At 49.3% G+C, this 13,738-nt stretch overlaps 1 protein-coding gene across 1 annotated transcript; it reads right to left on the bottom strand.

Moving 5' to 3' along the window:
- Nucleotides 1-1,898: 1,898 nt before the first annotated feature.
- ZNF689 (zinc finger protein 689) lies at nucleotides 1,899-12,958 on the bottom strand. Its single transcript, XM_055090280.1, has 5 exons — nucleotides 12,407-12,958; nucleotides 12,091-12,204; nucleotides 5,596-6,481; nucleotides 5,402-5,403; nucleotides 1,899-4,650 (listed from the first exon to the last, which is right to left on the bottom strand). The coding sequence occupies exons 1-5, from the start codon at nucleotides 12,609-12,611 to the stop codon at nucleotides 4,355-4,357; spliced, it is 1,503 nt and encodes a 500-aa protein (XP_054946255.1). The 5' UTR covers nucleotides 12,612-12,958; the 3' UTR covers nucleotides 1,899-4,354.
- Between the last annotated feature and the right edge of the window lie 780 nt (nucleotides 12,959-13,738).

Raw genomic sequence — 13,738 nt, forward strand, 5'->3', positions numbered from 1 at the left:
AGAGCGTAAGCTCAGTAGTTGTGGTGCACGGGCTTAGTTGCTCCACGGCACGTGGGATCTTCCCGGACCAGGGCTCGAACCCATGTCCCCTGCATTGGCAAGTGGATTCTTAACCACTGCGCCACCAGGGAAGTCCCTGCATTTTATTTCATAATATAACCAAAGGCAAAAGAATATATAGTCAAAAGTAAGTTTCACAAGTGTTGAACTCTTATACTACTGGTGGAGTGTCAGTTGGTACAGTCACTCTGGAAAGCTGGCAGTATATACTAAAGCTGAAAATATGCCATACCCTATGACCTAGTAATTTCATTCCTAGGTGTATACCCAACAGAAATGAATACATATGTTTACTGAAAGACATGTGCTCACAGAAACACAAGTTGCAATACCTCAAAACTGGAAACTATCCACAACAGTAGAATGAATAAACAAAGTGGGATATTCACTAAATGGAATACCATTCAGGAATGAGAATGAATCGTCTACAACCACATGCATAATATGGATGAATATTATAGACAAATGTTGAGCAAAAGAAGCCAGACACAAAATAGTATACATGATTCTATTCATATAAAGTATAAAAACAGGCAAAACTAATGCAAGCTATTAAGAATTGGGATAGAGGGTTACCTTTTTTGCTTCTAGGGTGCTGATGAGATTCTGATTCCTGTTCTAGGTGCTGGTTACTCAGATGTGTTCAGTTTGTGAAAATTGAGCCATACACTTGTGATATGTGAACTTATTTGTGTATTATGCTTCAATTTTTTACAAAAAGTCTCTCCTCTAGTCCCTTTCCCCTCCCTAGAGGCAACTTCTGTTACCAGTTTCTTACATCCTTCCTGAGTTATTTTACTTTTTTTTTTTGGGGGGGTGGGGCCACGCGGCATGTGAGATCTTAGTTCCCCAAGCAGGGATCAAACCCATGCCCCCTGCATTGGCAGGCAGATTCTAAGGCAGGTTCAGACTGGACCACCAGGGAAGTCTCCCAACTTCATTCTTTTTCATGTCCCAGCACCACTCGTTGAAAAGACTTTATTTCCTTGCAGTGTCTTGGCACCTTTGTTGCAAATCAGTTGATCATAAATACAAGGGTTTATTTCTGAAAGAACATTTTATTTTGTCTTATTTAATACATTTCTCTCATTTGGATCTCTAAGAATTAGAATCCCTGAAAACTCTAGTTACTTCCCTTCTCCCATGGCCAGCCACCCTGGTAGACGGTTGTAGGTACATTTGGAAAAGGGTAGGAAAAAGTTTTACAGTGTTTTGCCAATGTAACATGGTCCTTCATCAAGGGGACCCAGCCTTCCCTTATTCAAGGGGCTCTAGGTCTGGAATTGGCTCAAGTCTGAGAATTTGCTGAGGGCAGAGCCTTGTGTTTTTTGGCATACTCAGCAAGATGTGTAGCAACATGAGAGACCCATGGAGGAGCATCTTCTAACACTGACTTTATGGGGTTCTCGTATCAACTATAGATTGGCATGTATATAAAATGCTTAATGCCACGGTACATGGCACATCATAAATGCTCAACAAAATAGCTAGAATACTATTGCAGTAGGCCAAAGAATAAACAGAGTGGAGGTAGTGAATGCAGGCTACTGTTTTAAAAAACTTAGCTGAAAATAGGAGATGGGGACAGAAGCCAAAGGGAAATTTCTTTGTTTTCGAAGACAGATTTTACCATGTTTATAGGTTGGCATGTATATATTCCAGGCAAGAGAGGGACTCTGAAACCATAAAAGAGAGAATAATAGATGGAGCAAAGTCCCTGAGAGGGCCTAAGTAGATGAAATCCAGGCACACCTATACTGACAAGCTCTGCGTATGAGGGACTTCCCATGAGGTGGGGAAGCAAGTACGAGTGGTCACACTGGTAAATATGGAGTCACAGCAGCGAGTGGAATGTTAAGGGAGTTCCTATTTGACATCCTGTGTTTTCTTGGTGAAGGGGAAGGCAGTCACTGGTTCGGGGCTATAAAAGACATAAACAAAAAAACCAAAAGACATAAACAATGTTGAAGGTTCAGCTGAGGATGGAGTGGAAAGGCTGGCCCCTCTCAGCAGCACTGTGATTTTTTTTTTTTCTTCATAGCTCACATATAGGCATGAAGACAGATGGGAGATATACCCATATTGGGGCTGTGGATTCGTTAATTCTTTTGGTTGCGAGTAACAGAAACTCAACTTAAACTACCTGAAGCAGAAGGGAGAATTCCTTGGAAGAATACTGGGATCTCCCACTAACTACAGTTAATTGTCAAAGGGATCCTGGGACTGAAGTGCATTAGGAAACCTAAGAACTTGTCTGTCATCTCGGCCCTCCACAGACCACATACTGGGACTTGCCTACCAACGGCTCCCAAGTTTATGAGTTACAATCCAGGCCCAAAGAAATCTCTAAAATTCCTAGGTGAGGAAGTAGTTGGGTCAGCCTGGTGATAGACGTAGGGAAAAGAGGCAGTTCTAAAACAGGAGGCTAGGCAGAATTCTAATAGGTTTCTGCTAGGAAAGGGCAGGTTTCCATCAGAACTGTAAAAATGTCTACTTAGTCAAGGAACTAGATTTACATTTTATAAACAGTAATTCCACACAGAACATAATCATTCATCAGACATTTTAATGAAACCCAATCTGGTATGACCCCTGCTTTTGGGGTAGCCCATCAATCCAAAGAGAAACAAACAGTTACAATGCAACTTGCTAAATACCAGAACAGGTAATTACAAATACCGTGTGCCCCAGCTACACCCCCCTGGGGCTGATGATCAGGCAGACTGAGGGAAGAAGCAACAGGGGTAGGAGGATGACCCACACCAGCTGTTGGAATAGGAGATATGTCATGTTTGGAAATTCCAATTTGGTACAGCTACCCAAGGCAAAGTGGTAGGCCTTGTTTACTTAATTCAGTAAAGCTTTACTGCACACCTACTGAGGAATGGGTGCCATGGAGGCATATCAAAATTAAAACACATTGCTGCTGCTGCTGTCTGGAGCTTATATGAGGGAGGCAGGGCATGAACACAACTTGATGACTACGGACCCTTCCTGCTTTGTATTCAGTTACCTAACTCTTTAACCTTGAATGGCCTCACTTCATTTCATGAAAAATGTTCACAGAGGACTCATGGAAGGTTCTGTGCTAGTGTCTCCTGATTCTGATGACACTCTGGGAGGAGTGAGATCCAGTTCCAGCTACTGGCTGCCTGGAACTAATCCAAATCCACCTGCAACTAATCCAAATCCACCAGATAAAGTACAACAAGCTGGTCCTGGGTTCTACTTCTTGCTGCCTAGACCACAGCTCCCGTTTTTCCTTAAAATTAATCTCCCAAAGCTCACTGTGCTTATGTCCCAGACCCATCTTGAACCAACTTTCCAAACACAGGATGCAGACGACTTACTTCACAGCATGTGGTTTTAGAACAAAAGAAAAAGCTTAGGTATTTAGGTGTCTGAAACCCACTAAATTCCTGGTACACTGCTACCACCCCCAAATCCAATGCAATCTAGAGCTGTTAAAACAAGTATAGACCAAGGAGGTATAGTGTATACTGTGATGCTGGCTTACTTTGTATGATCCTTTAAAAAGGACATTGAAAAACCAGCACCTGTTTGGGGAGAGATCATGGGTGGGACCTGAAAACCTATCTTTAAGGAATGACTGACCAAATTAATGCTAATTAACCTGAAAACATGGGGGCAGAGTATTTGCGGTTAAGTTTTCTGAAGGGCTGCCATGTAGATAAAGTTTTAAACATATTCTGGGCAGGGCTTCCAGGGAAGGAGAATGTTGTTCTTAAGGGCCTTCTAATTGTCGGAGCTGTCCCACAGTGAAATGACCTGCCTTGTGAGGTAGTGAGCTCCCTGTCAAGGGAGGTTTTAAAGGGTAGAAGACCACCTGGCAGGAATATCGTTAAAAGGGGGCTAAACCACGTTTGTCTAAACCTGGCATGGAGGAAGAGGCAGAGGAGGAGGAGATCTTGCTCCCCACAAATGGGATCCTCCTGACTGCATGCAAAGGGACAGGTAATCCCTGCAGGCACAAACTAGAAAACACAAAGCCTGTAAATTCGATGGGGAGAACTTTTAGCCCGATATCCACACACAGAAATTCTTTTAGGAAAGGGTAGGTCGGAAAACTTTAACCAAATAGTGTCACTTCTCCTACTGGGAATGTCTGTTCTAGACACACGTATTAAGGCAGCCAGCGTGGTAGAATAAAGTTCAGCTCTGTGTAGCAAGAGACCTGGGTTTTAGTTCTGACTCTGCCCTGTATGACCCGGGGCTCCTTCTCTTTTCTGGGCCCCTCCGCGAAAAGAAATGAACTTACACAGTCCTTCCCATTCTAAAGGGCGTTGCCTTTCTGGCTAGGTGCCCCTATAGCAGATCTAGGGCTACAGTTCTGGACCCCGGGGCTACACTTGTGGACGGCCAGAGACCACCTCTGGCGGAAGCAACGGCCACACTCGAGGCAGGGGAAGGGCTTCTCCCCAGTGTGCAGGAGCTGGTGCTGAGCCAGGTGGCTCCACTGGGCAAACCGCTTGGAGCACAGGTCGCAGGCATAGGGCCGCTCGCCCGAGTGGACGCGCCGGTGACTGGCCAGCAGTGAGGGGTAGGCGAAGCGGCGGCCACAGTCGTCACCTCGCCACAACTAGAGAAAGCCCTCGCAAAGAAACGAAGACCCAACACAGCAAAAAAATAAATAAATTAAAATAAATTAATTAAAATAAATAAATAAATTTTTAAAAATGGCATGGTTGAGGGACTTCCCTGGTGGCACAGTGGTTAAGAATCCAGCTACCAATGCAGGGGACACGGGTTCGAGCCCTGGTCCGGTAAGATCCCACATGCTGCAGAGCAACTAAGCCCGTGCACCACAACTACTGAGCCTGCGCTCTAGAGCCCGCGCTCTAGAGCCCGCGAGCCACAACTACTGGGTCTGCGTGCCACAACTACTGAAGCCTGTGCACCTAGAGCCCGTGCTCCGCAACAAGAGAAGCCACCGCAATGAGAAGCCCACATACCACAACAAAGAGTAGTCCCTGCTCACCACAACTAGAGGAAGCCCGCACACAGCAACGAAGACCCAATGCAGCCAAAAATAAAAATATAAATATATTTTTTTAAATGGCATGGTTGAAATTGATATAAATGATCTCAGTTGAAACTCATCTTCAGAGTCCCTATGAGGATGATTATCCTTCCAGACTCATTATGAGGACATTTCAGAAGGCTGAGCAGCTTGCCCAGAACCAGTTAGTAAAGGCAGGGATGAGATTTGAACCTGGAATGTCCCCTGTGTTGCACTGGCAGCTCTAAATTGGGTTTTGAAAGTCTTCGAGATTAATTTCTCCTTGTTTCATGCTCAGTGAGGGGCAATGCCTGAAAGTACAACTTCCGATTATAGTTAGTACACATGGACTTCACCTTATGGCCTGACAAACCTCACCTTTGCCTAAGATGTCATTGCACCATAAACCCAGACTTGAGCAAGCAGTGTACTTAATCCTGGGAGAGGGTAATGAGTCCTGAAGGACTTACTTTAACAGATTCATGCAGGCTAGTTCCAACCTGTCCTTTCTTCACGCGTGCAGTTTCTCCTCGGTGTGCGTGCTGCGGTGTATGGCAAGGGAACCGCTCCGCCGGAAGGCACGTCCGCAGTCCGGGCAGGGGTAGGGCTTCTCTCCCGTGTGCAAGAGCTGGTGCTGGAGCAGCGTGCTGCGCTGGGAGAAGCGGGCCTCGCAGTGCTCGCACGCATAGGGACGCTCTCCGGAGTGCACCCGCCGGTGACTGACCAGGCGAGAGGAGGAGGAGAAGCGCCGCTCGCAGTCCGGGCACGGGTAGGGCTTCTCACCCGTGTGGATGCGCTGGTGGATGACCAGGGCGGTGCGCTGGCGGAAGCGCCGGTTGCATTCCAGGCAGGTGTAGGGCTTCTCTCCGGTGTGTGTGCGCTGGTGGATGGCGAGCAGGGAGGGGTAGGCGAAGCGACGCCCGCAGCTGGGGCACTGGTGGGGTTTTTCACCTGTGTGTGTGGTCCGGTGATTGGCCAAGGACCTGCTCCTCCGGAAGCAGCGGCCACAGTCAGGACAATGGTAGGGCTTCTCGCCTGTGTGGATAACCTGGTGCTGGGAGAGGTTCTTGCGCTGGGAGAACCGCTTGCCACACTGGTCACAAACATAGGGGCACTCCCCAGAGTGTGCCCGCCGGTGACTGACCAGCAGGGATGGGTAGGAAAAGCGGCGCCCACAGTCTGGGCAAGGGTAAGGCTTTTTCAGATTCTGGGCACACTTGTGGCTCTGCAGGGCCGGGTGATCAGGAAAGGTACAACCACAGTCAGGGCAGATGGGACCTCCGGATGTCTGCCTGGGGATCAGGCGGGGTTTGCTGGGCCGGCGGCCTCGCTTCCCCTTTCGGGGTGCCTCCTTAGGCGGGAATACTTCCTTCTCTTCATTCTTCTTTCTGGTTCTGGTTTCTACAGGAACACAAAGGAGAAATTAATTTAACAAACACTGGGCTCCTACTCTTTCCTATTACAGTGTTACAGGTTATGAAACAGACTCGGCCCGTCTTCAAGGAATGTTAGTGACAAAGACAACCAACCAGGTGTGACATACGGCTGTGGAAATATGGAGGGTATCACAGGAACCCCCAATCCAGCTTGGAGAAATCAGGGAAGGTTTCCTGGAGGAGATTAAGCTGACTTTAAAAAGGTTTTGGGGGCTTCCCTGGTGGCGCAGTGGTTAAGAATCCTAGGGGACACGGATTCAAGTCCCGGTCCAGGAAGATCCCACATGCCGCGGAGCAACTAAGCCCGTGCGCCACAACTACTGAGCCTGCGCTCTAGAGCCCATGAGCCTCAACTACTGAAGCCCGCACGTCTAGAGCCCCAGCTCTGCAACAAGAGAAGCCACCGTAATGAGAAGCCTATGCACTGCAAGGAAGAGTAGCCCCGCTCGCCACAACTAGAGAAAGCCTGCGTGCAGCAAAAGACCCAACTCAGCAATCAATCAATAAAGTGTTGGGGACTTCCCTGGAGGTCAGCGCTTCCACTGCAGGGGGTATGGGTTTGATCCCTGGTCCAGGAACTAAGATCCCGCATGCCACATAACGTGGCCAAAAATAAACAAATGAATAAAATAAAAAAATTAAAATTAAAAAAAAATTTTTTAAAGTTTTTGAAGAGGTAAGTATAAGGCAGGAAGTGGAAACAAATGAGGTATGGCTTGGCATTGACTAGGTCATAAGGCCCTTTAAGCCAATGCTTTTGAAATTTTATTGTGAGCTGAATCATTTGTAGGGTTTAATGAAACAGATTGCTGGCCCCTACCCCCAGTTTTAGATTCAACATGTCTAGGATGGGGCCCAGGAATTTGCATTTTCTAATACATTTCCGAGTGATGCTGCTGGTCTGAGGACCACACTGTGAGAACCAAACCAAACGTACATCCAAATCAACTGAGGCTATTAAAATATGTATATGTTCCTAGACATCCATAAGCGTAAATGAGTAGTGCTGGGATGGGGTCCAGGAATCTGTATTTTCACCAAGTTCCCCAAGTGTCTTAGATATAACTGACAGCCATTTGACAACCTGCCTTGGCGAAAACTGAAAGGTTTTAAGCAAGGAAATATCATGTCCGACCTGAATCTTAGAAAGATAGCCCTGCTCTTAGAGAATCTGGCACAGAAACTCCAGCCCAGACAGTTGCATCTGCCCCTGTAGGTGGATCTGGGGGGCCCGTCTACCTGAACGGCCTTAATCAAGAGCCTTGCTTGAACCTGAGGAGACTTGCAGATTCCTGCACTGACCGGGGTCATTCTGCCAGAAGGGCAAAAAGAGGCCCCTGCACCCCAGGCCACTGTTCCCCATAAGATCCCTTCAACCAAAACCTGGAAAACTCAGAGATACAGGCTCTCTCAGTCAGAGCCCAATTCAAAGCATGCTGGAGACAGAGTCCTAGGAAGGAGGCAGGAGGGTTGTAGCTCTTTTGAAACGCTCACTGATCCATTTACACAACAGACAACTGCAGGTAGTCAATTTACAAACTGACAAGTGAATCTTTGGTAGAGGGACTCGACACCATGAAAGGGACAGGAACCCTGAAGTTGTAAAAACGAACACGGTAAATGGAGCGTGGGTCATAGGTACTCCTAGCCACGGAAACTCTGGACTGAGTCATTAGAGGCTGCAAGCCCTCCAGAGGCATTTTTCACTTACTTCTTTGGACTGTTACCCCCCTTGGGCACTCCTGTGGATCCAGAGCAGCCGGTTCCCAATCATCGGTATTTCGTTCCAACCAGGAGATCAGGGCTGGTTTGGGACCTGCGCACCCTGGGGAAGAAGAATCAGTCAGAGGCCCAGCTCGTACATAACGCTGGGTAGACTTATCTACCCGGTGGCATCTCCTGCCAAGCCCCTGTCTTCCCGCCCGACACAACCTCTTCGCAGGCCAGGACCCTGGACACTCTGGACTCCCACCCCCAGTTCCTCCATCCCTTCGGGTCCCGCGGAAGCGGACTGGGGCGGGCCTCACCGAGCGCGCCCAGGTGGCCGTAGGTCTCCTGCATCACGTCCCGGTACAGGGCCCTCTGCGCGGGCCGCAGACACTCCCACTCCTCCGGGGAGAAGTACACGGCCACGTCCCCGAACTTCACCTGAGCCTGCGCGTCTGGAGCCTGTGCTCCGCAACAAGAGGCCGCGACAGTGAGAGGCCCGTGCACCGCGATGAAGAGTGGCCCCCGCTCGCCACAACTAGAGAAAGCCCTCGCAAAGAAACGAAGACCCAACACAGCAAAAAAATAAATAAATTAAAATAAATTAATTAAAATAAATAAATAAATTTTTAAAAATGGCATGGTTGAGGGACTTCCCTGGTGGCACAGTGGTTAAGAATCCAGCTACCAATGCAGGGGACACGGGTTCGAGCCCTGGTCCGGTAAGATCCCACATGCTGCAGAGCAACTAAGCCCGTGCACCACAACTACTGAGCCTGCGCTCTAGAGCCCGCGAGCCACAACTACTGGGTCTGCGTGCCACAACTACTGAAGCCTGTGCACCTAGAGCCCGTGCTCCGCAACAAGAGAAGCCACCGCAATGAGAAGCCCACATACCACAACAAAGAGTAGTCCCTGCTCACCACAACTAGAGGAAGCCCGCACACAGCAACGAAGACCCAATGCAGCCAAAAATAAAAATATAAATATATTTTTTTAAATGGCATGGTTGAAATTGATATAAATGATCTCAGTTGAAACTCATCTTCAGAGTCCCTATGAGGATGATTATCCTTCCAGACTCATTATGAGGACATTTCAGAAGGCTGAGCAGCTTGCCCAGAACCAGTTAGTAAAGGCAGGGATGAGATTTGAACCTGGAATGTCCCCTGTGTTGCACTGGCAGCTCTAAATTGGGTTTTGAAAGTCTTCGAGATTAATTTCTCCTTGTTTCATGCTCAGTGAGGGGCAATGCCTGAAAGTACAACTTCCGATTATAGTTAGTACACATGGACTTCACCTTATGGCCTGACAAACCTCACCTTTGCCTAAGATGTCATTGCACCATAAACCCAGACTTGAGCAAGCAGTGTACTTAATCCTGGGAGAGGGTAATGAGTCCTGAAGGACTTACTTTAACAGATTCATGCAGGCTAGTTCCAACCTGTCCTTTCTTTTTTTTTTTTTTTTTTTTTTAAATAAATTTATTTATTTTATTTTTGGCTGCGTTGGGTCTTCGTTGCTGCGCGGGCTTTCTCTAGTTGCAACCAGCGCAGGCTACTCTTCGTTGCGGTGCGCGGGCTTCTCATTGCGGCGGCTTCTCTTGTTGTGGAGCACGGGCTCTAGGCTCGCGGGCTTCAGCAGTTGCAGCACGCAGGCTCAGTAGTTGTGGCTCGTGGGCTCTAGAGCGCAGGCTCAGTAGTTGTGGCACACAGGCTTAGTTGCTCCGCAGCATGTGGGATCTTCCTGGACCAGGGCTCGAACCCGTGTGCCCTGCATTGGCAGGCGGATTCTTAACCAGTGCGCCACCAGGGAAGTCCCCAACCTGTCCCTTTCTAAGTAAAGTAATTCACAGGCACCTTTCTGATTACTTCTATATCCTGCTCTCTGAAGGGGGACGTCAAGGCAGGCACACACCGTATCACTTAGTACATCTCCCCCTTTTTTTCCTCTCTCTCCTGCCCCTGCTCACCCTGCATGGCCAACACTCGGATGAGCAGAGATATCTTCCATCATAAGTCTTCACAGCATGTGACCCAGGTCCCCCATACTCCTGGAATCTGTCTGAGAAATAGTGGATTTGAACTGGGGGGCCTGATCCCCGGGGATGGAGCCTGGCACAGGGACTGCCCAGCTCTCCCACACCTTTGCCTCTCCCTGTTTGTCTGATGGATCCACTGGTTGGCTTTCAGGGCATACTTTCTCTTGAATCTTTCCCCACTCTCAGTGCAGGGAAAAGGCCTCTCAGCAGAGTGGATGCGCCCTTGGCTGAGCAGGAGGGAGGAGTAGAAGCAGATGCCAACTGCAGAGAGAACGTTTCTTGCCTGTGTGTGCGCGGCTGTAAATGGCCAAGGAAGCCTCTGGCGGAAGCACCGCCCCCAGTCACAACACCAGCAGGGCTTCTTTTCCGTGTGGGTGATTGGTGCCAGAGCACGTTTTCCTGGCAAGCACTTTGTAAGCCCGTGCGCCACAACTACTGAGCCTGCGCTCTAGAGCCCATGAGCCTCAACTACTGAAGCCCGCACGTCTAGAGCCCCAGCTCTGCAACAAGAGAAGCCACCGTAATGAGAAGCCTATGCACTGCAAGGAAGAGTAGCCCCGCTCGCCACAACTAGAGAAAGCCTGCGTGCAGCAAAAGACCCAACTCAGCAATCAATCAATAAAGTGTTGGGGACTTCCCTGGAGGTCAGCGCTTCCACTGCAGGGGGTATGGGTTTGATCCCTGGTCCAGGAACTAAGATCCCGCATGCCACATAACGTGGCCAAAAATAAACAAATGAATAAAATAAAAAAATTAAAATTAAAAAAAAATTTTTTAAAGTTTTTGAAGAGGTAAGTATAAGGCAGGAAGTGGAAACAAATGAGGTATGGTTTGGCATTGACTAGGTCATAAGGCCCTTTAAGCCAATGCTTTTGAAATTTTATTGTGAGCTGAATCATTTGTAGGGTTTAATGAAACAGATTGCTGGCCCCTACCCCCAGTTTTAGATTCAACATGTCTAGGATGGGGCCCAGGAATTTGCATTTTCTAATACATTTCCGAGTGATGCTGCTGGTCTGAGGACCACACTGTGAGAACCAAACCAAACGTACATCCAAATCAACTGAGGCTATTAAAATATGTATATGTTCCTAGACATCCATAAGCGTAAATGAGTAGTGCTGGGATGGGGTCCAGGAATCTGTATTTTCACCAAGTTCCCCAAGTGTCTTAGATATAACTGACAGCCATTTGACAACCTGCCTTGGCGAAAACTGAAAGGTTTTAAGCAAGGAAATATCATGTCCGACCTGAATCTTAGAAAGATAGCCCTGCTCTTAGAGAATCTGGCACAGAAACTCCAGCCCAGACAGTTGCATCTGCCCCTGTAGGTGGATCTGGGGGGCCCGTCTACCTGAACGGCCTTAATCAAGAGCCTTGCTTGAACCTGAGGAGACTTGCAGATTCCTGCACTGACCGGGGTCATTCTGCCAGAAGGGCAAAAAGAGGCCCCTGCACCCCAGGCCACTGTTCCCCATAAGATCCCTTCAACCAAAACCTGGAAAACTCAGAGATACAGGCTCTCTCAGTCAGAGCCCAATTCAAAGCATGCTGGAGACAGAGTCCTAGGAAGGAGGCAGGAGGGTTGTAGCTCTTTTGAAACGCTCACTGATCCATTTACACAACAGACAACTGCAGGTAGTCAATTTACAAACTGACAAGTGAATCTTTGGTAGAGGGACTCGACACCATGAAAGGGACAGGAACCCTGAAGTTGTAAAAACGAACACGGTAAATGGAGCGTGGGTCATAGGTACTCCTAGCCACGGAAACTCTGGACTGAGTCATTAGAGGCTGCAAGCCCTCCAGAGGCATTTTTCACTTACTTCTTTGGACTGTTACCCCCCTTGGGCACTCCTGTGGATCCAGAGCAGCCGGTTCCCAATCATCGGTATTTCGTTCCAACCAGGAGATCAGGGCTGGTTTGGGACCTGCGCACCCTGGGGAAGAAGAATCAGTCAGAGGCCCAGCTCGTACATAACGCTGGGTAGACTTATCTACCCGGTGGCATCTCCTGCCAAGCCCCTGTCTTCCCGCCCGACACAACCTCTTCGCAGGCCAGGACCCTGGACACTCTGGACTCCCACCCCCAGTTCCTCCATCCCTTCGGGTCCCGCGGAAGCGGACTGGGGCGGGCCTCACCGAGCGCGCCCAGGTGGCCGTAGGTCTCCTGCATCACGTCCCGGTACAGGGCCCTCTGCGCGGGCCGCAGACACTCCCACTCCTCCGGGGAGAAGTACACGGCCACGTCCCCGAACTTCACCGCCCTCGGCCTCCTTCCCCTTCTCCGGCCGGGTCCGGCCTCTCCTGGTCCCCGCGCGGGGAGCGGAGCCGAAGGCCGCGCCATTGGACCAGACAAGCCGGCGCCACGGCTTTCCCGGTCCCGGCCTTGGCCGCTGGGCGCTGGCGGGCCCCGGGATTTGGGAGCCCACGCCGGACCCGGGCGGAGCGTGCCTGGGGAGACCAGGAGGGAACAGGAATCGGCCGCCGCCGGGGCTAACGGAAACCTTTCGCTGTTATTCAGGAAACTCTAGCCCGAACTTGGGTGAAAGGCACCGGAAGATGCCTTCGGGGAAAATGGCGGCGCCGCTACTGCACCGCCTTTGCCTGAAACACAGGCAGCTTCCAGCTATCGATTTTATTGACCGGAGCGCCATGCCGGCTTGCCTAACCTCTTTGCCCTCAAGTGTGATGGCGCTGCGATTGGGCTTCACGCCCTTTCCCCCCCCTATTCCACGCGGTCATTGGGCGGTGGCCTAAGATCGAGTATTCTGATTGGGTGTTGCCAAAAGCGGCCTGTTTGAACGAAGCCAACGGAAGCGTAAGGGCAGAAAGCTGGACCCTCGGTGTCGGGTGACTGCCCGGGAGTCTGGAGGCGGGAAGGGGCGACCCCGCCTGGGATCAGTATTGATCCTCTGTTTCTTGGAGGCGCAACCTAGCCGAGGGAGGGAAGGATTTGAGCGACGGAGCCACTCTGGCCAACCCGGGGCTGGAATATCCCTGGGTCTGCTTTCCTGGCTTTCTCAGAGGAGCCTTCGCTTGCGATAGTGGGTAACTCCCTCCTTGCCCTTTGGGGAAGGGAATTAACGTTAGCGTTTCCTGTGCGCAGGTACCATGCCCAACATATTACACGTTCAACGTATTTATTTTTTGCTACCATGTGTGAAATGATGATTATCATCCTGGTTCTACTGATGAGGAAAATCTCTGAGGGTACTTGCTAGTAAGGAGAAGAACAAAGATTTTGTCCAACTGAAGAAAACGTACAACCTAAAAGTTGCGAGTTGAGTTTTATTCCAGGACCTTACTGAGGACTATCCTCTCAGCTCTGAGGAACTGCTCTAAAGACGTAAGGGAGGAGCCAGGATATATAGCAGTTTTTGCTGGAAAAAATATACATATATTTGAACATCAAAACATTATTGCTAATCACAAAAAAACAGACATTTCAAATTAATGATTTTACGGTTTTTC

Source organism: Physeter macrocephalus, chromosome 14 (genome assembly GCF_002837175.3).
Source record: "Physeter macrocephalus isolate SW-GA chromosome 14, ASM283717v5, whole genome shotgun sequence".
Lineage (NCBI taxonomy): Eukaryota > Metazoa > Chordata > Mammalia > Artiodactyla > Physeteridae > Physeter > Physeter macrocephalus.

Coding starts and splice junctions, on each gene's coding strand:
- ZNF689 (XM_055090280.1), bottom strand. CDS start 12,611: ATGGCGCGGCCTTCGGCTCCGCTCCCCGCGCGGGGACCAGGAGAGGCC. Junction 12,205..12,406: donor CGGCCACCTGGGCGCGCTCG/GTGAGGCCCGCC, acceptor CTTCTTCCCCAG/GGTGCGCAGGTCCCAAACCA. Junction 6,482..12,090: donor GGGGGTAACAGTCCAAAGAA/GTAAGTGAAAAA, acceptor GTGTTCCTGTAG/AAACCAGAACCAGAAAGAAG.